This window comes from Eriocheir sinensis, chromosome 43, assembly GCF_024679095.1.
Source record: "Eriocheir sinensis breed Jianghai 21 chromosome 43, ASM2467909v1, whole genome shotgun sequence".
NCBI lineage: Eukaryota > Metazoa > Arthropoda > Malacostraca > Decapoda > Varunidae > Eriocheir > Eriocheir sinensis.
Window position 1 is genome coordinate 6719348 of NC_066551.1, and position 26423 is coordinate 6745770.

Below are 26423 nucleotides of genomic sequence, written 5' to 3' on the forward strand. Positions count from 1 at the left end.
CGTCCCAATAAATGAAAGTAAAAAGACTTACTATCCACATAACTTATTAAATACTAATGCGACTTTTAAAAAAATATGTCGTGAATCAGTAGAGCGGGTAACCTCGTAATGAGCCAATAGGTTTTCTGTTGCCTGTATTTCCTTGTTTCCATGTTTCCTCCTCCCCCTCGTCCGTGTCACTCCCTAATTTTTCGTCTTTTCTCCTTGACTCGAATGTGTTTAGGAGGAAAAGTATTTGCTGGTATATGTTGTTCTATAAACCACTTTCTCGCGCACCGCATTCCTCTTTCCTCCCTCCCCTTGAGTGTATACATGACTCATACACACACACAAACACACGCACGCACCCTCCCCCTCCTCCCCCCACACTGAAATGGAAAGTATCTGATAAAATCTCTAACTGTTGACTCTGATGCAAAAGTTTATCGTCCTGCATTCTTTTTTCCGCGCCACCTCCCATGACACCCGCGCCTTGAAAAATGAAAGTGTGTGTGTGTGTGTGTGTGTGTGTGTGTGTGTGTGTGTGTGTGTGTGTGTGTTTGTTGTGGATACGTTAACCCTCGCGCCGCGCCTTCCCCTCTTGCGTCACCCCCGCCCGATAGCGCTATCAAGGGGGCGGGCGGGTGGTATGCGTTCCTATCCCTTCGTGGGCCGCTCCGTCAGGGTTGGGACTCGCTTTGTTTACTTCGTGGTTGATGTTGTTTTGAGTCTGTACACACATTTAGAAGCCCAAGTGGTAGGTATGTTTTAAAACCCTTGACGGCGGCAGTATTTAAAGAGTAGCTCCCCCAAAATGGAATCGTCTGTAGGTATATAGTCACTGCCGACCTTAGGACCTTGGCATAAATATAGTTACGCCGCATAATAGATGTTTTAACTATCGTCTATATATAGATTCTACCGCAATCTGAAAGTGTTGTTATATTTCTGCCATACAAAACTGACTGACTGAATTTTGGACCGTCTATATATAATTCCACCGCCGTCTTAGGGTTAAATTCTAGTTATGTTATTTATAAGATTATTGAAATACTCACCCTCTATGCGTTTTAAATCGACCTTTCCCATTTTCAAGGAGCTTCAGTACTATTCAGGTTCCTTGTTCATATCCCTATCATAGCGTCCCTTTACGATGTCTGGCTGAGAGATCGCTGTGTTTAGTTACAAGATTATTAAAATACTGTCTATGCGTTTTAAATCCACCTTTCCCATTTTTAAGGCGCCTTAATTAGTTACAAGATTATTAAAATACTCACTGTCTATGTGTTTTAAATCGACCTTTCCCATTTTCTATCTAGGTTCCTTGTTCACAGCCCTATTACAGCGTCCCTTTTACGATGTCGAGGTGAGAGATCGGTATGTTTAGTTACAAGATTATTAAAATACTCACTATAAATTTTAAATCGACCTTTACCCAAATTCGTGACACTGCATACATGATCATTGCTAGCTTTTCACTTTTCTTTCTTTCTTTTTTTCTTTCTTTCTTTCTTTCTGTTGCTTGCGGACTGTCTCTCTTTCTCCCGCCGAGGTGATCGATAAAAAGATTCACACACGAATTCTCTCGGAGTCACATTTTACTGGTGGATATTTCGTTTTAGATTTGTTTGCTGTGTTGGGCAATGCGAAGGAGGACATCACCACCCACTCCTTTCACCCACAGCCTCCCACCCTACTCTTGATTCACCCTTCACCCACTCACCCCCTCACCCTTTTCCCTTCACTCTCTCAACCGTCCTATCCCTTTCTCATGCTATTTTCCACTCACCCTTTCTCACCCTTTCCCACTTATCCCTCCCATCCTTCTCACTTTACCTTACCTAACACCCTCTTCCCCCTCCACCCCTCCACCCATCCACCTACCTCTTCCAATCCCTCAGGTCCCCAAATCGTGCCTTCCTTTAAAAACGTCGTGGCTATTCTATCTCGTGTGTGTGTGTGTGTGTGTGTGTGTGTGTGTGTGTGTGTGTGTGTGTGTGTGTGTGTGTGTGTGAAAAGTGATAATTGTGGTTACTTTTTATCGTTTCTCTCTCTCTCTCTCTCTCTCTCTCTCTCTCTCTCTCTCTCTCTCTCTCTCTCTCTCTCTCTCTCTCTCTCTCTCTCTCTCTCTCTCTCTCTCTCTCTCTCTCTCTCTCTCTAATTGCGTAAACAAGAAAATGTCACTCAGTCAAAGTCAATCGCATTTCGTTATATTCACACGTGCGAAGGAAAAAAAAGAAAAAAAGAAAACGAAAATAAAAACACCAAGATCGATCGTGTGTGTTTTTTTCTTTCTTTTTTCGTTTGGGATCAAGGTTAGTTAATTATTATCTTTATTATTATTTTTATTATTATTATTATTATTATTATTAGTAGTAGTAGTATTAGTATTAGTAGTAGTAGTAGTAGTAGTAGTAGTAGTAGGAGGAGGAGGAGAATATTAGAAGTAGACGTAGTGGTAACAGAAGAGAAGAGCAATATCAAAGAGAGAGAAAAGAGGGAGATAAAGAGGAGGTTAATAGAGAGAAAAGGGAAATAAAAAGGAGGGAAAGAGAAAAGAGGGAGATAGAGAGAAAAGGAAATAAAGAGGAGGGAGAGAGAGAAAAGGGAAATAAAAAGGAGGGAAAGAGAAAAAGAGGGAGATAAAAAAGAGGGAGCTAGAGAATGGGATGCGTGGGAGAGAGTGAGAGGGTGGGGGGAGGGGGGAGTAGCCGCGTGAACAACTAGCTGCGGTTTCCCTGCACTGTTATGTTCTTTGCGTTCTCGTGTTCTCTAGACCGCGGCAGCCTTCACGCCCCCCCCTCTCCCCCCCCCCCCGCCCCCCGCCCCCCCTGCCTCTCCTCGCCCCTCCTTTCACGCCTTTCCCCAGCCCTTCCCCTTCCCGCCTTCCACTCACGAACTCTCCCTTCTTCCCGCTAGTCCCTCTTTCTCTCTTTCCTCACCTCTTCTCCCCGGCTGTTTCCTCCTCCCTGCCTCTGCCTACCTCTCCCCGCCTCTCACTCACGAAATCTCCCTTCTCTCTCCCCGCCCCTCCCCTTCACGCCTCCCACTCACGAACTCGCTTCCTCTTCTCGTTCGTTCCTCTTCCTTCTTTTCCCCTCCTTTCCCTGTCTCTCCTCGCTTTTTCCTTCCTCTTCACGCCCCTTCCTCGCTCACAAACTCTCCTTTCCTCCCGTTCTTCCTTCTCCGTGATTCTTCCCGCTCTTCCTCTTCTCCCTGCCTCTTCCTTCCTCTTCTCGCCTCCTCCTGAATCTTACTCCTCTTCTTTTCGCCTCCTGTTCTCTCATCTTCCTGCCTCTTCCCGCCTCTCCCCGCCTCTTCCCGCTTCTTCCCTCCTCTTTTCAGCTTTTCTCACCCCTCTTCTTTTCACCTCCTGTTCCCTCATCTTCTCTCCTCTTCCCTTCTCTCCCCGCCTCTCCCCGCTTCCTCCTCCTCTTTTCCTCCACCGCAAACCTTCATAAGAGGCGACAGATAATGAGGGGATGGAAGAATTTACGGGAGGATGAGGAGGAGGGAGGGAGAGAGAGAGGGAGATTGAGTGAGAGAAGGAAATGTTAATGAGGTAGAAGGTTAGGTTGTAGAAATTTAAGTTAGCATTGAGCGTGTTATTGGGAAGTGGGTTGTATTTTTTGCTAATGGAAAGTGTTTTGTTATTGTTGAAGTGATTTTTTTTTTTTATGTGTTTTGTCAGTGTTTCTTGAAGTGTTTTGTTATTGGTGAAGTGATTTTTTTGTTTTGTTTTGTTTTTGTTTGTTAATGCGTTTTGTTAGTGTTTCTTGAAGTGTTTTGTTATTGTTGAAGTGGTTTTGTTTTTTGTTTGTTTTGCTTATTAATGTGTTTTGTTAGTGTTTCTTGAAGTGTTGTTGTTGTTGTTGTTGTTGTTGTTGTTGTTCTTAATGTGACCGCTTTATTTTCTTCATTATTGTTTTCCTTCCTTCGTTTTTTTTTTTTATTCATTTTGTGTTACATTTTTTTTCTATGTTTTCTTTTAAGTTGTTTTTTTGTGTTATTTTTTTCTTTATTTCTTATTTTTTCTAACTCCTTTTTTTTCTTCTTTTTTATGAATTATTTTTTTTATTTTGCCTTTTTTTTTTTTACCGTAATCTTGTTTTGTTGTTTTTCACTTTCACCGTTTTTTTTTCTATGTTTTTTTTGTCACTTTGTTCTAGATATTTTTGTTTTGTATTTTTCTGCTCGATATTCATTCTTTTTTTTTTCAGCGTGTCTTTTCTTCAATTTTCTGGATGTTTTTCTTTTAGCATTCTTGATTTTCTTACAATGTTTTCTTATCAATTTTCTTTCAATCTAGTGTCTTTTTTTTCTTGACCTTTCGCCTCGTAGGAATTTCCAGCGAGACATTATTTTAATCTTGTTTTCTATTTGCATTTCTTTTTTCCTTTCTTATTTTCCTCTCCTCTTTTCGTGTGTTTCTTAATTCTTCCTCCTTTCTTTTTTTTCTATTTTTTTCTATTTATTTAGTTATTTGTTATTTTATTTTCTATCTACCAGTCTTTCTTTTTTCTTTTTCTTTCATTCTTTTATTTTCTTTTTTCTTTATTTACTTTTATTTTCCCAATCTTTTCTATACTCTTTTCTTCCCTCTTTCTCTTCTATCTTTATATCTATCAGTCAATCTGTCTAACTATAGCTATTTGTCTATTTACTTAAATGTTTATCATCTATATTAATTCTTTTTTGCGTATGTTTATTTATTTATTTCAATCCTTCCATTTTTCTTATCAAAACTTAACATATTCTTTCATCCATCCACTTACCGACCAGCCTACATTCTCTCTCTCTCTCTCTCTCTCTCTCTCTCTCTCTCTCTCTCTCTCTCTCTCTCTCTCTCTCTCTCTCTCTCTCTCTCTCTCTCTCTCTCTCTCTCTCTCTCTCTCTCTCTCTCTCTCTCTCTCTCTCTCTCTCTCTCTCTCTCTCTCTCTCTCTCTCTCTCTCTCTCTCTCTCTCTCTCTCTCTCTCTCTCTCTCTCTCTCTCTCTCTCTCTCTCTCTCTCTCTCTCTCTCTCTCTCTCTCTCTCTCTCTCTCTCTCACTCTCTCTCTCCTCACCTTCTCTCTCTTCTCCCCCAGCAGGAGGCCGCCGATGGGGTGTCCTTCCTCCGGGGCTCCACCACTGCCAACCCCACCAACACAGGGTCCTCAGACTTCACCCCCTACGGCTATGTATCCCGCCCGGGCTCCACGCCGCTCAGGTACTGTTGCGTGTACTATTAGTAGTTGTAGTAGTAGTAGTAGTAGTAGTGGTCGTGGTGGTGGTAGTAGTAGTAGTAGGTAGTAGTAGTAGTAGTAGTAGTAGTAGTGACTGGACTTTTGCATGGTTTGACTGACTGACTGACTGACTGGTTGATTGACTCGCTTTCATGACTGACTTGAGAAGCGATTGAAAGGAGTGAGTGAGTGAGTGACTGACTGACTGACTGATATACCCACTGATTGATCGACTGACAGACTGAATGACGATATATGTGATCCTCTGACTGACTATATGCTTAACTGACTGACTGACTGACTGACTGACACGCTAAGAGACTAATGATCATGGGAGTAAACGTGAATTTCTCCTTGTTTGTCTGTGTCAGGGCGCGGTGGCTCCGGCGGCACTCCTGCGGTCAGTGCCGGCCTTCAGGAGGAGGAGGAGGAGGAGAAGAAGGAGGAGGAGAAGGAGGAGGAGGAGGAGGAGGAGGAGATGAATGTGCAAAGTGCCTCCCTGGCCTTTAAATACAACAAAACCTCTCATTAACAATCCTCAAAGGCTGTGTGTGTGTGTGTGTGTGTGTGTGTGTGTGTGTGTGTGTGTGTGTGTGTGTGTGTGTGTGTGTGTCCACCGGAAGTGCCATCGCGGGGCGGGGCATTCCATTGCTCTCCTCTTCATATCTTGACCCTCCCTTCACCCTCTCTTTGCCCTCCCTTACACCCTTTCTGTACCTCCCTTCCACCCTCCCTGTATCTCCCTTTCACCCTTTCTGTACCTCCCTTCCACCCTCCTTGATGCCTCCCTTCCACCCTCTGTGCCTTCCCTTCCACCCTCTGTGCCTTCCCTTCCACCCTTTCTTTGCCCTCCCTTCCACCCTTTCTCTGTCCTCCCTTCCACCCTCTCCATCTTCCTTCCACCCTCTCCACCTCCCTTCCACCCTCTTTCCCACCCTTCCACCGTCTCTGTTCCTCTCTTCCACCCTGATTCTTTGTCCTCCTTCCACACTACGAGCTCCTCCACTCTTCTCCGTTCCCTCCCTTCTCCTGTTTGCCCTTCCATCACCCTTCCTTTCCTCCCTTCTCCCTGTTTGCCCTTCCTTCACCCTTCCTTTCTCTCCCTTCACCTTGTTTGCCCTCCCTTCTCTCCCCTTTCCCTCCCTTCACCTCTATCTCCCTTCCCACGCCCTTTATATACAGTTATCCACCCTTCGCCCTTTATCCTCCTCCCCCTCCCCCTTCCCCTTCCACCCTCTCCCTTCCCCCCTCCACCCCTCCACCTGTTTAGTCTGATCCTTCCCTTCTATTCTCCTTCACTATCTCACTTTTTCCTCCCACATTCCTTCGTCTCCTTATACCCTTGACTCCACCCAACCTCCTCCTCCTCCTCCTCCTTCTCTGTCCTCTTTCTTTCAGCATCTCTTCATCTTTTCTTCCTCTTCCCATCTCCGGTTAGTGTTACCTCTCTTCCCTTCCCTTCCCTTCACTTCCCCTCGCTCGCTCGCTCTCCTGGCTGCCCCTTCCCTTCCCTTCCCTTCCCTTCATCTTTATATTTCCTGCAGTTCACTTACCTCATCGCGTACCCTCTTCCTCCTCCTCCTCCTCTTCTTCCTCTTCTTCTTCTTCTTCCAGATCACACTCACGTTCATTGCCTCAGATTTCCTCTTTACTTTGCTGCCTCTTCGTTTTTGTTTTTGTCTCCCATTCTACTCCTTCGTTTTCTCTTTCCTCCTCCTTTACCAGCTTCCCTTTCTCCTCTTACAGCTAAAGCCTCATCCTACCTCCAGTTTTTTCCTTCCGTCCTGTTTCATAATATTTTTCTCCTCCATTTCTCTCGCCTCCTTCTTCATCGCCTTCTCCTTCTCCTCCTCCTGTACCTGTCTAGTCTTCCATTCCCCTCTTCCATCCTGCTTCCAGTTTCCTCTCCCTTCCTCTTTCGCCATCTTTTTCTCTTCCAGTTCTGTCTTCCAGCATCCCTTCGTCTCGCCTTCTTCTTCTTTGGCTTCTCTGTCTCCAGGAACTACGGTACAGTCTATTCCTCTATTCCCCTCTTCCATCCTGCCTCAGTTTCCTCTCCCTTCGTCTATCGCCATATTTTTCTCTTCCAGTTCCCTCTTCCAGCATCTCTTGAATTTCCTCTCGCCTCCTTCTTCATTGGCTTCTCTGTCTCCAGGAACTACGGTACAGTCTATTCCTCTATTCCCTTCTTCCATCCTGCCCCAGTTTCCTCTCCTTTCCTCTTTCGCCATCTTTTTCTCTTCCAGTTCTCTCTTCCAGCATCTCTTGAATTTCCTCTCTCCTCCTTCTTCATTGGCTTCTCTCTATCCAGGAACTACGGTACAGTTTATTCTTCTTTCCCCTTCTTCCATCCTGCCCCCACTTTCCTCTCCCTTCTTCTTTCGCCATCTTTTTCTCTTCCAGTTTTGTCTTCCAGCATCCCTTGAATTTCCTCTCACCTCCTTTTTCGTTGCCTTCGCCTCCAGGAACTACAGGCTCTTCTTCTATTCCCCTCTTCCATCCTCCTCCAGTTTCCTCTCCCTTCCTCTTTCGCCATATTTTCTCTTCCAGTTCTCTCTTATATCATCCCTTGAATTTCCTCTCGCTGCCTTCTTCGTCTCCTGGAACTACAGTCTTCCTCTTCCCCTCTTCCAGCCTGCCCCAGTTTCCTCTCCCTTCCTCTGTCCACCATCGCTTTTCTCTTTCATTTCTCTCTTCCAGCATCTTCCCGCTCGCTTCCTTCTTCTTCCACAATCTCTATACTTTCTCTCCTCGCCTACTTTTTCCACAGCTCCAGCCTCTATACTTTCATTCCTCCTCTCCTCCTTCCTACCTTCTCATCCCGCACCTACAGCCTCTATACTTCCATTCCTTGTCCTCCTTCACCGCCTCGTTCTATTCCTTCAGTCAAATCCTCTGTACTTCCATGCCTCCTCCTTCACCGCCTCGTTCTATCCCTTCAGTCAAAGCCTCTATACTTTCATTCCTCCTTCATGCACCTCCTTCTCCTCCCGCAGTTACGGTCTCTATACATTCCTTCCTCATTCCCCTTCATCGCCTCCTTCTTTTCCTTCAGTCAAAGCCTCCATACTTTCATTCCTCCTCCTTCACCTCCTTCTCCCTCAGTTTCAGTCTCTATACATTCCTTCCCCATTCTCCTTCACCGCCTCCTTCTCTTCCTCCCGTAACCACAGGCGCTATACTTCCGCATCTCGTCTTCCTTCATCTTCTTCGCCTTCTTCGCCCTCGTTCACTTCCTTATACTCCATCTCCTACAACTTCAGCCTCTATTCATTCCTTCATCGTCCTTCTTCACCGCCTCCTTCTCTTCCTCCCGTAACCACAGGCCCTATACTTCCACATCTCGTCTTCCTTCACCTTCTTCGCCTTCTTCGCCCTCGTTCACCTCCTTTTACTCCATCTCCTACAAGTACAGCCTCTATTCATTCATTCCTCGTCCTTCTTCACCGCCTTCTTCTCCTCCCACAGTTACAGTCTATGGGGGTCGAGCGCGTCCACCACCACGTCAGAGGAGTCTTACCGCCGTCACTTCAGCCGCAGCCTCTGCCGCGTGGTGTTCGGGTGCGCGGTGCTGCTGGTCATCCTCGCCGTCCTGGGCATCGTGGGCATCGCTGTGTATCTCGGAGGTGAGTGTCGGGGGTGTATGTGTGTGCGTTTGTGTGTATGTGTGTGTTTGGGGGGGGTTAAGAGATAGGGAGGGTAGGTGGAGAATTTTAAGAACATAGGAACGTAAGGAGCATGCAAGAGGCCAGTTGGCTTATACAAGGCGGCTTTAAGGCGTTTTATCTTGTTTTGCTTTGTTTAAAGCGTCTTGTATGTTGGTATGGCGGGTCTTTTCTGGGGAGAAGGACTCATGCGTTCCAACATACAATGCCAAGGAAAGGAGATACGGAAACACCAAGAAAAGGAGAGCAAAGAAAAGAACACCAAAGGAAGTATAATACAGAGATGGAACACCGAAAAATGAAAACGAAAATAAAATAAAAATCATTCACCTTTCGCCCAAACTAACATCACAAAATTATGGGCGAGTCTCTTCTGGGAGGAAAGAGAGACTCAGCCAGACCCACAACACCAGAAAGGATAATACAGAAAGAAAAATTCTTGCGTCATTTTCCTCCTCTTCCTTGGGACTCCAGGTCTCCTGGGCCAAGACCAAGGTACAGGTATTTGGAGGCTTGCTGGATGAAACAGTACAGTCTGTTCATGCGTGTGGCGAGGACGTTGAGATCTCGGAAAGTTTCACGTATCTTGGTAGCGTAGTTCATAACAACGGTAAGTCTGGCTTGGAAGTCTTACGACGGATTGGTCCGGCCCACGGTGTTATGGACTCGCTCAACACGAGTATATGGCGTTGTCGATACCTGTGCAGAAGGACAAAGATCTGACTCTTCAAGTCCCTTGTGCTCCCTGTCTTACTCTTTGGTTGTGAGACATGGACACCATATGGGGACCTGGAGAGGCGCATTGATGCCTTTGGTAATAAATGTCTATGCAGCATCATGGGGTATCGCTGGAATGACTTTGTGTCAAACCGGCGACTACTCCGTGAGACTGTTTCGACATATATTACCTGCATCCGTCAACGCCAACTCCGGCTGTACGGGCACGTGGCACGTTACCCTGAAGCTGATCCTGCTCACCGGGTTGTCTGAGTGGAGGAGGCCAAGGGGACGCCCACGGTGTTCGTGGCTGGAGCAAGTCGATAGATCCTGCCGGGAGGTACTCGGGTTGGAGACTCGCCCGGATGGACCCCCGGGCTTGGCGTTGTAGGGTGGGCGAGGCGACGCGCCCCCCGGCGTATGCCCCCATTGATTGATTGATTGATTGTCCATTTTGCTTTCTTACGCCATTCTTCCCTTTCATATCCTCTCCTTCTCCTCTTCTTCCTCCTCCTGGTTCTCCTCCACCACCTCTATCTCCCTCCACCTCTCCATCTCGTTCCTTATTTCCTCTTACTCCTCTATGTTCACCACCAGTTCACCATCACTTTCAACAACACCACCTTCACAATCTCCATCACCACCACTTCCTCCACCTCCTCATCCCCACCACATCCTCTTCCACGCACGATCCTTGCTTCCCCTCGACTTATATCACTTCCCTTTCAACCCTCTGTGTATACCTGCCTTCCATCTTACCTGTGTCTCCCTTTCACCTCTGTTACCTCCGTTCTACCACTGTACCTCCTTTCCCACCCTCTATCTCCCTTCCACCCTCTCTGTAACCTCCCTTCCACTCTGTATCTCCCTTCCTTCCACCCTCTCTATGTACCCTCCCTTCCACCGTTTCTGCCTCCCTGCCACCCTGTATCTCCCTTTCCACCCTCTATCTCCCTTCCATCCTCTCTGTAACCTCCCTTCCACTCTGTATCTCCCTTCCTTCCACCCTCTCTGTCTCCCACCCTCTCTGTGTACCCTCCCTGCCACCCTGTCTCTCCCTTTCCGCCCTCTGTATCTCCCTTTCAATCAAGCTGTTCTCTGGTCACTCACACCCTCTCTATGTACCCTCCCTTCCACCCTTTCTGCCTCCCTGCCACCCTGTCTCTCCCTTTCCACCCTCTGTACCTCCCTTCCACCCTCTGTAACCTCCCTTCCACTTTGTATCTCCCTTCCTTCCACCCTCTCCGTCTCTCACCCTCTCTATGTACCCTCCCTCCCACCCTTTCTGCCTCCCTGCCACCCTGTCTCTTCCTTGCCACCCTCTGTACCTCCCTTTCAATCAAGCTGTTCTCTGGTCACTCCCACCCTTTCTGTGTACCCTCCCTTCCACCCTTTCTGCCTCCCTGCCACCCTGTCTCTCCCTTGCCACCCTCTGTACCTCCCTTCCACCCTCTCTGTAACCTCCCTTCCACTTTGTATCTCCCTTCCTTCCACCCTCTCCGTCTCTCACCCTCTCTATGTACCCGCCCTTCCTCCCTTTCTGCCTCCCTGCCACCCTGTCTCTCCCTTTCCACCCTCTGTACCTCCCTTTCAATCAAGCTAAGGTGTCGATAAAGCTGTTGTCTGGTTACTTACACGCTCATAAAAGTGCTAAGAGGCGTCAGGTGGAGCTGGACACAAGGGCGCGGACAGGTGTTAACATTTATACGATGCCGACAGGATAAGAGAACGTTCGTGTATCTCTTCTCTCATCTCCTTTTCTTTTTCTTACTTTTTTTCTCACTTGTAATTTCACGTCAAGTTGCATGAGCTTCCTTTCTGCCTGTGAGTCAAGAGTTTATCAGGGAATGCCTCGTAAAATTAGCATAGGTGAGAGAGAGAGAGAGAGAGAGAGAGAGAGAGAGAGAGAGAGAGAGAGAGAGAGAGAGAGAGAGAGAGATTAATGATGCTTATTTCTCTGCCTTTTCCTTTTCCAGTGCTGACAAATGAGGACGAGGCGATCAAATGTAAGTACCATCATTTCAATATTCTTTTTTTTCTTGTTTGTTTGTTTGTTTGTTTATTCCTGTATCCTCAATGGCTTATCCTTGTTCCCTTTACCATTGTGTGTGTGTGTGTGTGTGTGTGTGTGTGTGTGTGTGTGTGTGTGTGTGTGTGTGTGTGTGTGTGTGTGTGTGTGTAAACAAAAGTAGGAAAATAAGGTGTGGGTGGCAAGGGTTGAGGCTGAAGTGGAGAGGAGGAAAGGGTGGAAGGAGGAAGGTGGAGGTGGACTAGAGAGGAAGGAGAGGAGGATGGAGTGCAGTGGGGGTGGAGTGGGGTGGAGAGGAAGAAGGGGAGGAGGGAGGAAGGTGGAGGTGGACTGGAGAGGAAGAGAGAGGAAGGAAAGGAGGGTGGAGTGCAGTGGGGGTGGAGTGGGGTGGAGAGGGAGCATGATGTAAGTGATTTGTTTTGCTAGCGACATATATACCAGCGTTTCCCTGCCCCTTGACCTCCGTGGAATGCGTGGGAGATGCGTGGGGGAAGGGTGGACGGTGGAAGGTTAGGGTGGGGTGGATCAGGACTGGGTGGACGGACGGGCGGGCGAGAGGCAGAAACAACAGCAGGAGGAGGAGAAGGAGGGGGAGGAGGAGGAGAATTTAAAGGGTAAAGGGGGAAAGGAGGAGGAGGAGGAAGAGGAGGCTTGAAATTAAAGGTGTGATGGAGTTAGGTTAAGTTAGGAGAAGGAGGTGGAGGAGAAGGACGCAAAGAGGAAAGGAGGAAGAGGAAGAAGAAGAGGGTTGAAATTGAGGGTGTGATGGAGTTAGGTTAAGTTAGGAGAAGGAGGTGGAGGAGAAGGATGCAAAGAGGAAAGGAGGAAGAGGAAGAAGAAGAGGGTTGAAATTGAGTGTGTGATGGAGTTAGGTTAAGTTAGGAGAAGGTGGAGGAGAAGGATGCAAAGAGGAAAAGGAGGAGGAGGAGGAAGAAGAGGAGGAGAGTTGATATTAAGGATATGATGAAGTTAGGATAAGTTAGGAGAGGGATGTGAATGGTAAAAGGGGAAAGAAGGAGAAGGAGGTGGAGGAGAAGAATGCAAAGAGGAAGAGGAGGAGGAGGAGGAAGAGGAGGAGAGTTGAAAGGGTGTGATGGAGTTAGGATAAGCTAGGGGAAGGATATGAAGGGTAAATGGGGAAAGAAGGAGAAGGAGGTGGAGGAGAAGAATGCAAAGAGGAAGAGGAGGAGAAGGAGTAGGAAGAGGAGGAGGAGGGTTGAAATTGAGGTTGTGATGGAGTTAGGATAAGTTAGGAGAAGGGGTAAGAAGGAGGAGAAGGAGGTGAAGGAGAAGGATGCAAAGAGGAAAAGGAGGAGGAGGAGGAAAAGGAAAAGGAGGAGGAGGGTTGAAATTAAGGATGTGATGGAGTTAGGATAAGCTAGGAGAAGGGGTAGGAAGGAGGAGAAGGGTGTAAAGAGGAGGAAGAGGAAGAGAGTTGAAATTAAGGATATGATTGAGTTAGGATAAGTTAGGTGTACATGACGTTGCTTTGTGTGTGTGTGTGGATGTGGGTGTGGGTGTGTTTTTGTGTGTGGGTGTGAGAGTGTTGCTGCGTTGAAGGTTGAAGGATATCGAGGAGGATGTGGATGATGTAGGAACAGAGGAAGGAAGGAAGGTGGAAAAGGAAAGGGTGTGTGTGTTTAGTGGTTACATGTGGAGTTGATGGCGTGTATGTGGGCGTGGGCGTATCGTGAGAACTTTATTTGTGGATGACTAAAGTGGAGGAAGAGAAAGAGAACGAGAAGAGAAGAGAAGGGAAGGGAAGGGAAGGGAAGGGAAGGGAAAGGAAGGGAAGAGAAGAGAAGAGAAGAGAAGGGAAGGGAAGGGAAGGGAAGGGAAGGGAAGGGAAGGGAAGGGAAGAGAAGAGAAGGGAAGAGAAGGGAAGGGAAGGGAAAGGAATGGAAGGGAAGGGAAGGGAAGGGAAGGGAAGGGAAGGGAAGGGAAGAGAAGGGAAGGGAAGAGAAGAGAAGAGAAGAGAAGAGAAGAGAAGAGAAGAGAAGAGAAGGGAACGGAATGGAAGGGAAGGGAAAGAAACAAGTACGAATATAAGAAAGAAAGAAAGAGAAATAGAGAGAAAGAACGAAAGAAAGAATGCAAGAAAGAAATAAAGCATAGAAGTAAGAATGTAAGAAAGAAGGAAGGAAAGATAATTAGGTTGCTAGAAAGAGAAAAGGAAACCAAGAGAAACTAAATAAACAAAGAATGGAAGATAGAAATAGCTAAAAATAAAGAGACAATTAGCTTGAAAAAGGAAGAAAGAAAGAAGAAATAGCTAAAAATAAAGAGACAGTTAGCTTGAAAAGGGAAGAAAGAAAGAAGAAATAGATAAACAGAAAAAAGAAACATAAAAATAGTTAGATAACGAAAATGAGTGAAAGGAAAAGAAATTAAAAAGAAGAGAGTATGACGTAACCTGCATATATATGTGTGTGCATAGTACAATGATTGCGCGTAAAGACTGAAGACTTAAGATGATGACACGTACGTAACTTTCCCTTGGTTCCAGATGAGGTGCGGTACGGCGGCGAGGTGGTCGTGACGCGCGGGGACTCCTGGCTGCCCGACCTGGCCGTGCCCGAGTCCCCAGCCTTCAGGGCCAAGGCGGCGAAGTACGAGAGGATGGTGAGTAGCGAGGCGGGAGAGGGGGAAGGGAAGGTACAGAAGGAGAGAGGGAGAGAGTACGAAGCGAAGAAGAAAGGAAGGTTGAAGAGGGGGGGAAAGAAGGGTTGCGAAGTAAAGGGAGAGAAGGAAAATGAAGAAGAGAAAAGAAGGGAGGGAAGGAATGTGAAGAGAGGGGGAAAAGGAGATACTGTGGATGAAGGGAGGGGAAGATAAGGGTGAGAAAGGGAAAATGGAGAATGGGAAGACAGGGAAAATATAGATGAGAGTACAGAAGGAGGGAAGAAAGAATGAAGAGAGGGGAAAAGAAAAGTAGGGGAAACAGTAAAAGGAGGAAATGGTAAAGAATGAAGACATAAAGGAATTCATAGATACTAACGTTAGAAAAAAAAGCTATGTCATTCAGTTCCATTTTACACACAACACTAATTACGAAAACACGGTACAAAGGAAGTCAGCATACGTTTAAAGACAACAAAAACGCATACTTAAGGCTTACGAACATTGCGAAACTACGTGAATGTGCTTGCAATATGAGAGAGAGAGAGAGAGAGAGAACACGTATGCAAAATTGGGTCTCTCCTCAACATTTAAATAAAAAAAATAAAAAAACATGTACAATAACCAATCAAGAGTGAAGATTTATCGACTTTCCACTCACGCGCCTCGAGTATATATAATAACCCCCCCTCACCCCCTTCCCCCCTGGTCTAATCCCCCCCTCGTCCCCCCCCCCACCCCCCATGTTGCAATGATCGGGGGAAGCTTCATCTCATTCCTGTACACCTGGCGAATGATTAGACACAGGTAGTCGTTCTCTTGTTTCAGCCAGGTGGTAATTGTGACCTTGGAAATTGGTGTTCTTTTTTTTTTTTTTCGTTTTCGTTATCAGTGTTTTTTTTCTGACTGTCTTTGTTTTATTTGTTTTTTCTCTCCTTTTTCCTCTTTTTTTATGTCTGTCTTTCTATATATCTTTCAGTCTTTATCTACGTTTGCCTGTTTGTTTATTTCGACTTTCTTCTTTTTTTATATATCTTTCTGTGAGTATTTAATTATATCTTTCTCTGTTTATTTATTTTTTCTTTCCTTTTTCCTCGTTTTTCATCTATATATTTTTCTTTCAGTATTAATTCATCTATATCTCATTGTTTATTTACTTCTTTCCTTCGTTTTCCTATCCATCATTTTTTTCAGTATCTATTAATCTGTATCTATTTATCTATTTATTTCCTCTTTCCTCCGTTTTCTATCTTCGTTTCTTTCGGTATTTATCTATTATTTTCTTTATTCCCTGTTTCTGGTCTTTGCATCCCATTCATCTTCCTAACTCACTTTTCGTTATTTAATTTTGCTGTTCTTTCTTTTCTTTTCTTTTTTGTTTGTTCTTTATTCAGTCTTTTTCTGTTGTTTCTTCATTCTTTCTCTATGTTTAACTATCTATCTGTCTGTCTCTACCTCTATGTATATCTATCTGTCTATCTATCAATCTTTCATCTCCCTAACTCTTCGTCAATTCCTTCTTCTCTTCTTTCTTTTTCTTTCTTTTTGTTTGTTCTTTATTCTTCATTCTTTCTCAATGTTTATCTATCTATCTGTCTGTCTCTACCTCTATGTACCTATCTATCTGTCTATCTATCTATCTATCTATCTATCTTTCATCTCCCTAACTCTTCGTCATTTCCTCCTGCTGCTGTCACTCCCTGCTCGTGTCTGCTCCCGTGTTACCAAGTCAGGCGGTTATGGTGACCTTGGTAAATGGTGTTCTTTAATTCCCCTTCTCTATTATTTGCCTCTCATTCACCTCCCTCGCTCCTCGTCACTTCCTCATGTTGCTGTCACTCCCTTCCTGTTTGTAGGTGTGCCCGTGTGTCATAGGAAGGTGGTAATGGTACGTGATCGACCTTGGCAAATAGTGTTTTTCATTTCTTTTACGATGTTATTTGCTTCTCATTCATCTTTTTCGCTTCTAATCACTTCCTTCTGCTCTTCTTTCTTTTGCTTCTTTTTTGTGTGTGTTTGTTTCAGTAGTTATTATTTTGTTTTTTCAATATTTCTATCTGTTTATCTATCTATCCGTCTATCTATCTGTCTATCTATCTATCTGTATGTGTCTATCTGTCTATCTATTTATCTACCCTCATGACTAAACTGGAGGAAGAGAAAGAGAAGAGAAGAGAAGGAAGGAAGGAAGGAAGAGAAGGAAGAAGGAAGGAAGGAAGAAGAGAAAGGAAGGGAAAAATAAGTACGAATGTGTGTGTGAGAGAGAGAGAGAGAGAGAGAGAGAGAGAGAGAGAGAGAGAGAGAAAGAAAGAAAGAATGCAAAAAAGAAACAATAACCTATACATTCCCAGTGCCTTTCTTTTCCTGATTTTCTTTTTCTTTATTTTTTCCTTCATTATTTCTCTTCTCTCCCTTCACTTTGGTAATCCACATAATATGGTTCTCACGACACGCAGTTCAATCCCCACTCACCCACCCAGACTCCCTCAGCCCCCTAACACCCTTCCCCACCCATTCCCCTTCCTAGCCCATTCCCCTTCATTCCTCATCTCCTAATACCCTTCCTACCCATTCCCCTGCATTCCTCAACTCCTAATACCCTTCTGCTCACCCCTTCCCCTTCCTCACCCATTCCCCTGCATTCCTCATCTCCTAATACCCTTCTCATCCCTTCCCCTTCCCCACCCATTCCCCTGCATTCCTCATCTCCTAATATCCTTCTCATCCCTTCCCCCTTCCCCAACCATTCCCCTGCATTCCTCATCTCCTAATACCCTTCTCACCCCTTCCCCTTCCCCACCCATTCCCCTGCATTCCTCATCTCCTAATACCCTTCTCACCCCTTCCCCTTCCCCACCCATTCTCCTGCATTCCTCATCTCCTAATACCCTTCTCATCCCTTCTCATTTCCTTTCTTCTCGCCCTCTTCACTCCCTACTCCCCTGCATCCCTCAACTCCTAACACCCTCCTCCCCCTGTCTTACTTCCTTATCGCCCCCTTCCTTCACTCCCCACTCACTCCCCTGCATCCCTCAACTCCTAACACCCTCCTCCCCCTATCTTACTTCCTTATCGCCCCCTTCCTTCACACCCAACCCCCCTCACCCACCCCCTATGCACCCTTCTCCTCACCCCTTCTCACGACATCCACTTACCATCGGCCCCCCTCCCCATGTATCCCTCACCTCCTAACACCCTTCTCGCCCTTCCCCTGCCGTAGCTGAGGGCCGTGTACAACAGAAGCTTCCTGAAGGACGCGCTCCGCTCCGTCAGGGTGACTCGCTTCCACCGCAACACCGAGCCTGGCAGCCGCGGCCTCCACCTCTTTTTCCAGCTCTCCCTCGACCGCCGGAAGATGCCCAGGTAGGTTCAGGTGTGTGGGTGGTGCGGGGCAGGTGTCCAAACAGCCTCCAGCAAGGTCCGGGCGAGGAAGTCTATTCATAGTGCGTGACAGTGTTGGTTTTGTACTAATTTGATGCTCGTGTTGTTCTTCTCAACACACTGGACAGCCACATAAGATGACATGACGTACCCAGTTCCTTTTATGCGCTTACTCATGTTGTTTCTTCTTTCTCACTCCTCTTCTTCCTCCTCATCCTCATCTTCATCCTGATCCTTATTCTCCTCCTCTTTCATCTCCTCCTCTTTCTCCATCTCCTCCTCATCTCCCTCTTAAGTTAGTGGAATAAGCTATCAAAGTGTCGCACGTATTTAATTAAAAACTGATCTGATAACTTTGAAAGAGAAGCACAGATAAGAGCTATAGGCGCCTTTATGAGTAGTTAGCCTAATATCCTCTACTCTAAGCAATCTCTAGGGTAATCAATCACTATGGTAAACAATCAATAGGCCAAACAATCTCTTAAGGTAAACAATCAATAGGGTAAACAATCACTATGGTAAACAATCAATAGGCCAAACAATCTCTTAAGGTAAACAATCACTGAGGTAAACAATCTCTAATGTAAACAATCTTTAAGGTAAGCAGCCACTTAGGTAAACAATCAATATGCCAAACAATCCAAGGCAAACAATCACTAAAGTAAACAATCTCTAAGGTAAACAATCACTAAGGTAAACAGTCACTCGGGTAAATAATCACTAAGGTAAACAATCTATAAGGTAAACAATATCTAAGGTAAACAATCTCTAAGGTAAACAATCACTAAGGTAAACAATCTCTAAGGTAAATAATCACTAAGGTAAACAATCTTTAAGGTAAACAATCACTAAGGTAAACAATCTCTAAGGTAAACAAACTCTAAGGTAAACAATCTCTAAGGTAAACAATCACTAAGGTAAACAATCACTGGGGTAAACAATCACTAAGGTAAACAATCACTAAGGTAAACAATCTCTAAGGTAAACAATCACTAAGGTAAACAATCACTCGAGTAAACAATCACTGAGGTAAATAATCAATATGCCAAACAATCCAAGACAAACGATCTCTTAAGGTAAACAATCACTGAGGCAAACAGTCATTAAGGTAAACAATCAAAATGCCAAACAATCCAAGGTAAACGATCTCTTAAGGTAAACAATCACTAGGGTAAACAATCACTGAGGCAAACAATCATTAAGGTAAACAATCAATATGCCAAACAATCCAAGGTAAACAATCACAAGGGTAAATAATCACTGAGGCAAACAATCATTAAGGTAAACAATCAATATGCCAAACAGTCCAAGGTAAACAATCTCTTAAGGTAAACAATCACAAGGGTAAACAATCACTAAGGCAAACAATCACTAAGGTAAAGGATCTCTAAGGTAGTCTTCCCCTCCCTCCCCCAGCCACGTGGACAACTCGGAGGCGGCGGTGCAGGACGTGTTGCTGCAGGAGCTGATCAGCCTCGAGCCCATCGCCTTTCAGAGCGTCGCGGTGGACATAGACTCCCTGCGCCTCGCCCGTGAGTCCTTCCTTAACCCTCGCTTAACCCTGAGTCCTTCATTCCTTCATCCTTTTATTCTTCGCCCCTCCATTGTCCTTCTCTTGCTTATTTATCTTTTACCAGGCTCTTCCTTGTACTTATCCTTCCACTGCTCATCTTTTTATTATTATTTCATATTTTTCTTGAATTCTTCCTCTTATACTTTCCATTCATCCCTATTTGCTCATTATACCGTTCCTTCGTCTACTTCCTCTCTCTCTCTCTCTCTCTCTCTCTCTCTCTCTCTCTCTCTCTACTTATATTATCCCTCCTCCATCTCTCCCTTGGTTGCTTCTCTTCTCTTTATCCTCCCCTTTTTACTCCTCCCACTCTTCCTCTCCCTCTATTCTTCCTCACCTCCTTTCCTGCATTCCCCTCCCTTTCCTATTCTTCTCCCTCACTCCCTTTTTTCGTTCATTTCCTTCCTCCCCCTTCCTCTTCTCCCCCTCACCTTTTTTTTGCATCTCCCTCTTCGTCTTCCTCTCCCTCACCTTTTCCTTTTTTTTCTTGCATTTCCTCACCCTTCATCTTCTCTCTCCCCTTCCTCCTCTTCTTCCCCACCTCCATTCTTACATCTCCCTCCCCCCTTCCTCTTCTTCTCTCCCACCTCCTTTACATTCCTTCCCCTTTCCTCTCCTCCCTCGCCTCCTTTTTTACATCCCATCCCTTTCCTCTTCTTCCTCATCTCCTTCCTTACATCCTCCCTTACCTGCTCACCTCCTTTCTTCCTCTTCTTCTCCCTCCCTCCCTCCTTGCCTCCCCTCCCCTTCCATCATACAGTGCGTCCCAGAAACCTCTTCATGTTAAATATAAAAAAAACTTGTGTATGTATTGTTTCTGTGTGCTGTTTAATTTTTGGAGCGAAGCAAAAAAAATACCAGTGGAAAACATACTTGCATAATATACCACATTTATTATTCAGGGAGAAAGGGGGGAATGGATGGTGTGGCATGAGGAGTGGAAGGCCCCGGACAAGCTAACACCCTTTTTTTCTTACAGGGGAAACTGAGGCAGAGGAGGTGGCGGGTGCAGTGGTGGGCGCGGCGTCCCTGCCCTTGCCGTCCCTGCCCCTGCCGCTGGAGGAACAAGTGAAGGTCATCCATGTGGAGGGGGCGCAGAAGGCTCCAGGCGGGAAGATCATGATCGTCAAGGCGGTAAGAACTTTTGAACCTTCATTTTTACCTTATTTATCTCCCTCCAGGCGGGAAGATCATGATTGTTAAGGCAGTAAGAACTTTCAAACCTTCATTTTTACCTTGTTTATCTCCCTCCAGGCGGGAAGATCATGATTGTTAAGGCAGTAAGAACTTTCGAACCTTCATTTTTACCTTATTTCCAACACCTGAATATCCAGGAAGCTCGTGTCCCTGAAGAAGCGTGTCATGACTTGGTGTTCTCACGTTATAATGTCTTTTTTACCCACAGGCGGAGCAGAAAGAGGAGGAGGAGACGCCCACCAGCACAGTCGCCAACCTCATCTACCAGTTCGGTCCCTGGAGGCCTGTCAACCCCTTCAACCCCCCTGTCACCTCCCTGCCGTCAGACCCTCGCCCCCAAAGCCAGCCCGACAGCAGACCTCGACACCCTGATATTGACTTCTCGTTGCTTGGCCTGCCTGTCAGACCCACAAACACACCAGACAGAATCCCTCCACAAGAAACAACCACAACAACGAGAAGACCGACTACAGCCCCCACCACAACCACCACCACTCCAACTCCAACCACCACCACCACCACTACTACTACCACGACTACAACTACTACCACCACGACCACCACCACTCCACCTCCGTCAACCACCACAACCACCTCCGCCACTCCGCCAAGGGTCAGCACACCGCCGTCCCGCTTCCTGGAGCGAGTGGGCTTGGTGGGGGAGAGCGGCATCAGGACCACCACCAAGAGGAACCTGTCCAAGGAGGACCTCCACGCCTACCTGGCCGAGCTCCTCTCCATCACCACACCCCGCCCTCAGACCCCCAGACCTGCCCCACGACCCCTCCCCCAACTCCCCTTAGCCCCACAGCCCTTTCCCCCACAGCCCTTCCCCCCACAACCCTTCCCCCAACGCCCCTTACCCCCACAGCCCATGCCCCCACGCCCCCACTCACCAGTGTTGGTCACCGTATCCCCTGAGGAGTCATTTGGTGCTGAGAAGCCTGAACGCCCAGAACAGCCCAACTTTGAGGACCGTCTGGTGACCTTCCAGAGTGTCCTGGATGACCATCAGCCCCCAGCTGTGCCGTTCCCCGCCCCTGCCACCCCCAGACCCGCACACATCCCTGACCCTCCCCAGGTGACGTCATACTCTGGGGTGCGGGAGCCAGTGCCCTCAGTCTTCAGGTTTCCTCTGGACAAGTTCCGGTTCCCCAGCAACCCCCCCACCCTGCCTCCCACCACCCGACCACCACCGCCCAGCATCTGGGACTTGCTCACCACCCGCAAGCCGCTCATCCTCAACACCGAGCTCGTCACCACCACCAGCACTGATGTCAAGTTTGGGCTGCCAGGCTCGACAGTGGATCACAACTTTCCTTTCGGGGTGGAGGTGACTCCCCACCCAGTGCACACCACCAGCAGCTCCCTGGCGCCTGTGTACCGCCCCACCCCGGCACCACCACGCCTCGGCCCCACACACCAACACCACAATGAGCCAGAGCCCCTGAGGGAGTTCACGGAGGACGACAACTACGTCACAGTGCCAGTCATCTCCGGCTCCAACGTGCGCTACATGCTGGTCAACAGGACGCGGTCCAACTACCCCAAGGTGGTCATCGTGAACCTGCAGACCACACCTGAGGACACTGCCACCACGCCCATGACCCCCACGCGCGGCGACTCCCGCCTCTTTGACACAAAATTCCTTGAGGACGCCTTCAAGGCCATCCTGCAGCGGGCAAACTACCGGGGCACGGACGAGCCGCCAGACAGTGACGCTTTCTCCAAGAGGCGAGGAAAACCCTTAGACTTGGATGCCCCTGACACTCCCACCCCCATGCTAGAGGACGAAGGACCTGACTCACTGTTTTCCTTCCTGCGTAACCTGAGTCAGGTGTATCTCTCAGACCCAGCAGTGATCCAGCAGCTGAGACACTTCGAGCGAGCGGCCCTGGCAGCGGCACAACAGCAGAAGGAAGAAGAGAGTCAGCGGCCCCTCTCTGATGATGATGATCCGCCCACCTCGACAAGGCAGCCGTTCCTCCAGCACCTACAAAAATTTGGCGATCACCGCAGCAACCACTTTACCAACAGTACGTCATCGCGTCAAGACTATCCTTACATTCCCTATCGTTCATCAGGACTGAAGCAGCAGGACAAAAGGCCAAGTCTGTTCACTCCTTACTTGGGGACGCCCCTGAGGCACAGACCCGTGATGGTGGAGCTGCCCCGCCCCACACCGTCACGACCTTCCAGCTTTCCCTTCCAATCGCAAGCTGCTGCACCTTACACGACACTCTTCGTAACTGGCGTGGGCAGCGAGAGCTCATCCCTCCCGCAGATCATTAGCATCTCCAGCAGGTCCCCCGCCTCAGGAACAGCCACCACCAATTCGCCCATCCACACCTTTGTGCTCAAGGACGGACAGACGATGGAGGAACTCTTGCAGGAAATCTTCGACACAATCTCCCTGGAAGAGGAGAATGAGACTTACCCGTCCACCGACACGCCCGTCACCCCCAACATGGAGACAACCCTCTTGACCTCTGATGCACCCCACCAGACAACACCCGATGCCCAGACGCGGGACGAGATCTTGGAGTCCATCAACAAAATACTCCTCAGACACTTGTACTCCATGACCAGCACCACCACCACCGCACCTCCCTCCACCACCACAACCTTCACCACCCCAAAGAACACCGAAACCTCCACCACAAAGACAAACGAAGACACCAAATCCTCATCTTCCATGGAGGACGACAATGCTCCAGTGTTCTTGTTCCTCACCAAAGCCCCTGAAACTTCCACCACATCTACCACGCCTGTCACAACCACCACCGCCACCACACGCCGTCCCTTCCCTTCCCGCCCCTCCAGACCCTCAGTGATAAACAAGCCTCCTTTCTTCCACCTGGGAACCCCGAGACCATCCTACTTCCGCCCCACCACACCACCGCCACCACCACCACCCAGCACCACCGCCGAAGCCACCAACTCCACCACGACGCTGAACTACAACCTTCAACTGTTTCCCGTGATGACCCGGCCCATGTCCCTCATCAAACCGACAACCACAACGACCACCACAACCACATCGCTGCCGCCAACCCGGGACTTCTACGAGATTCTGGACGATGGGGACAATGAGATCAAGACGACGGTGGTGGGTGCAGGGATGGGCTCGTCAAGTGTGGAGGAGCGTACCGAGACCTCTGTGGATGTGTCTTACAGCGTCCACAGCGGCACCACGGAGCACATCTACATCAGGAACCACACACGGCCCAGTAAGTGAACTCCTGTATTTACCTAGTTGTAGTTTTACAGGGCCTGGGCTTTGCGTTCGTGTGGTCCCGTCTCCGTATCTATATTTATCCAACGTTTCCTTAAAGCTTTGCACACTCCTCACCGATACTGCATCCTCACTTAGTCTGTTCCAAACCTCTATATTTCTTTGCAGGAAGCTATATTTCTTTTTGTCTCTCAAGCATCTTCCCTTCCTCGATTTTTTGCTATGTCCTCTTGTGTTCCTGGTGATAATTTCTTCTTCTAGTAGTGTTGATATATTGGTGTTTATTCTTGACATTTTGGTGATGTTCATTTGTTGGGACTTGACAGAGAATTAAAATGACATCCCAAGGAATATTAAGGGAGAGGTGAGTGCTAAAGAGTTAAGTCCATATTCTCAGATGCTTTTGCCTCTCAACAATTATTTAGTCTATTTTCAAAGGTTACAAAAGAGGTTAGTCAGTTTCTCATGAGTATTTTAACCCGGTAGCTGCAGGGATCATGTTTCTTAATGGTCCCTCTAAGCAAGAAAAATGAGAAAAAATCATCACTCTCACACAAACCATTTCATAGTATATATCAAAGCATTTGTGATCAGTTTATGTATCATCTATACTTGGAGGTTTATATCATGGCACAAATTTGGCCTGTCGCTGCTACACGGTAAAGCCACAAATTTGGCCCGTCGCTGCTACACGGTAAAGCCACAGATTTGGCCCATCACTGCTACCGGGTTAAGCATTCATGGTGCAGAAGCCTTGTTGAACTATCCCTAAGCTCATAAAACTACCCATGGAAATATTAACACAACCTCTATGTAAGCTTTGCCATATGTGAGTGTATATGCCATGAAATGTTTGAGGATATGGGCGTAGGAGTTAAATGAAATGGAAATGTCAGACTAATCAAACACCTCGGTCGATATTATAAGACTTTCCCCTCTCACATCAGCACATTCTAAAGGTCAAAGAGGGGGTCAGCTGGGTTCTAATGAGCATTTCTTCAGGTTCACGGTACAGATGAAGGGCCAAACTACCATCAGGGTCATAAAACTACTCCTGGATATGCCCACAACTCCTAAGAAAGCCTTGTCAAATATATGTTCCTGGGTGACAAAATATCTTATAATACGACCCCTCCTCTTTTACTTCTTCCTCCAGCTGTGTGTCCGAACCAGTCCCAGTTTCGGTGTGGCGGCGGGGAGTGCATCTCGCAGTTCTCGCGTTGCAACCTCGTGCAGGACTGTCGAGACAACTCCGACGAAGACAACTGCACCTGCGCCGACTTCCTGAGGAGCAAGTTCCTGACCCGCAAGATCTGTGACGGCATCGTGGACTGCTGGGACCACTCCGATGAGACCGATTGTGGTAAGACCGATATTGATTTTGTCGGGATATTTTTTTTTCTTTATATCCTTACGTATTTGAATAGGAAATAAATGGTTCTGTTCTTGGGTTAGTTTATTTGAATGTCTCTTTTTTCATTAGGTTGCTTGACTTATTTATCTTTTTAGTGCCATGGAAAGGGAAAGTTTTAAGTGAATATGGAAGTTAAAGGTATATACATTGTTGCTTCTAAGGCACATTCTTTTAAGTATGTATTTCCTGCCTGGTTTCTCATTTTCCTTTCCTTATAAGATATTGTTGTAGGCAAGAAAAGTTTCATGAGTTATTTCTCCTTTTATTCTTTATGATAAATTCGTTTATATATGAGTGAGTGTTCACCATCTGGTCCTCCATTCTACCTGTTTTATTGGTAGTAGAGACTGTGATTGTTCTTAGGTGATGACATGTCCCCCTCCTCCCCCAGATTGGTGCCAGCCGGGCCAGTTCATCTGCTCAGGGTCCAGCCAGTGCATTGAGCAGAGCCAGGTGTGTGACGGCCGGCCAGACTGTGACTCCGGCGAGGACGAGCAGACATGTGTCACCATCGCCCCAGACGTGAAGGCCGCTGACTCACTCATCTACTACGACGAGGGTAAGGATTGTGAGGAGTGACTGAGTAGAAGATTGACAGAACTCTTGAGGCTGAAACATCTGAAGTTGCTTGAAGCCAAACTATAGTGAAACCAAATTGTCGAGTCCGTTTTGGCGCTGGCTCCCATGGGTCCAAATCTCCCCTCTGCTCTGCCACACAGTCCCAACACCTGTTTTTCCCTCTCATATGTTGCCTATAGCTTACATATGAGAGGAAGAGATAGGTTTTGGGACTGTGTGGCAGAGCAAAGGGGAGGAAAGGACCCACAGGAGCCTACGCCAGACTGGCCTCGACATATTTGGAAGACTATAAAAGTGCCTATTGGTAAAAATAAAAAGAAGAATAACAGAAAATTACCACTAAAAAGTAAAATGCTAAAATGTATTATTAATGTCTGTACTAATTGAAAGATAGAAAAGAATTAAGAACACGTAAATAGATAGAATTTACATCAACGTTTCTACAGTTTATGAACAAGGCGAGGAAGATGAAAGGGATGTGATAGGGAAAAAAGGGGAGGGAAGCTGTGTGTGTGTATGAGGGTGTGGGTGTGGGTGTGTGTATGGGTGAGCGGGTGTGTGAGAGAGAGAGAGAGAGAGAGAGAGAGAGGGAGAGAGAACACATAACACATGATATACAACGTGTGTGTGTGTCCTGCAGGCTACCTCATGGTCCGCAAGAATGGGGCATGGGGGAAGCTGTGTCTGGAGAACTTTGAGCGTGTCACCTCCCGCGCTGCCCCCACCTGGACCGTCACAGACCTGGGCCAAGCCGTCTGCCAGGCCCTCACCTTCAGGTATGCGGACCCCCTTCCTTTGTGTATTTTTGTCTT

General features: G+C 47.0%; 1 protein-coding gene across 4 annotated transcripts in view; it reads left to right on the forward strand.

Annotated features, from left to right (window-relative positions):
• LOC127010400 (mucin-5AC-like) overlaps positions 1-26423 on the forward strand; it is a 49104-nt gene that overhangs the window by 12450 nt on the left and 10231 nt on the right. The window contains exons 2-12 of one of the 4 annotated variants that reach the window (XM_050884431.1): positions 5065-5186; positions 8671-8828; positions 11561-11590; positions 14120-14235; positions 17453-17595; positions 19030-19145; positions 20166-20320; positions 20592-23613; positions 24775-24981; positions 25424-25591; positions 26252-26387. In XM_050884431.1, the coding sequence (XP_050740388.1) occupies positions 5065-5186; positions 8671-8828; positions 11561-11590; positions 14120-14235; positions 17453-17595; positions 19030-19145; positions 20166-20320; positions 20592-23613; positions 24775-24981; positions 25424-25591; positions 26252-26387 (4373 nt within the window). Of the gene's footprint in view, positions 1-5064; positions 5187-8670; positions 8829-11560; positions 11591-14119; positions 14236-17452; positions 17596-19029; positions 19146-20165; positions 20321-20367; positions 20394-20440; positions 20467-20591; positions 23614-24774; positions 24982-25423; positions 25592-26251; positions 26388-26423 lie in introns of those variants that run through there. The other 3 variants (XM_050884432.1, XM_050884433.1, XM_050884434.1) reach the window with 3 other exon arrangements.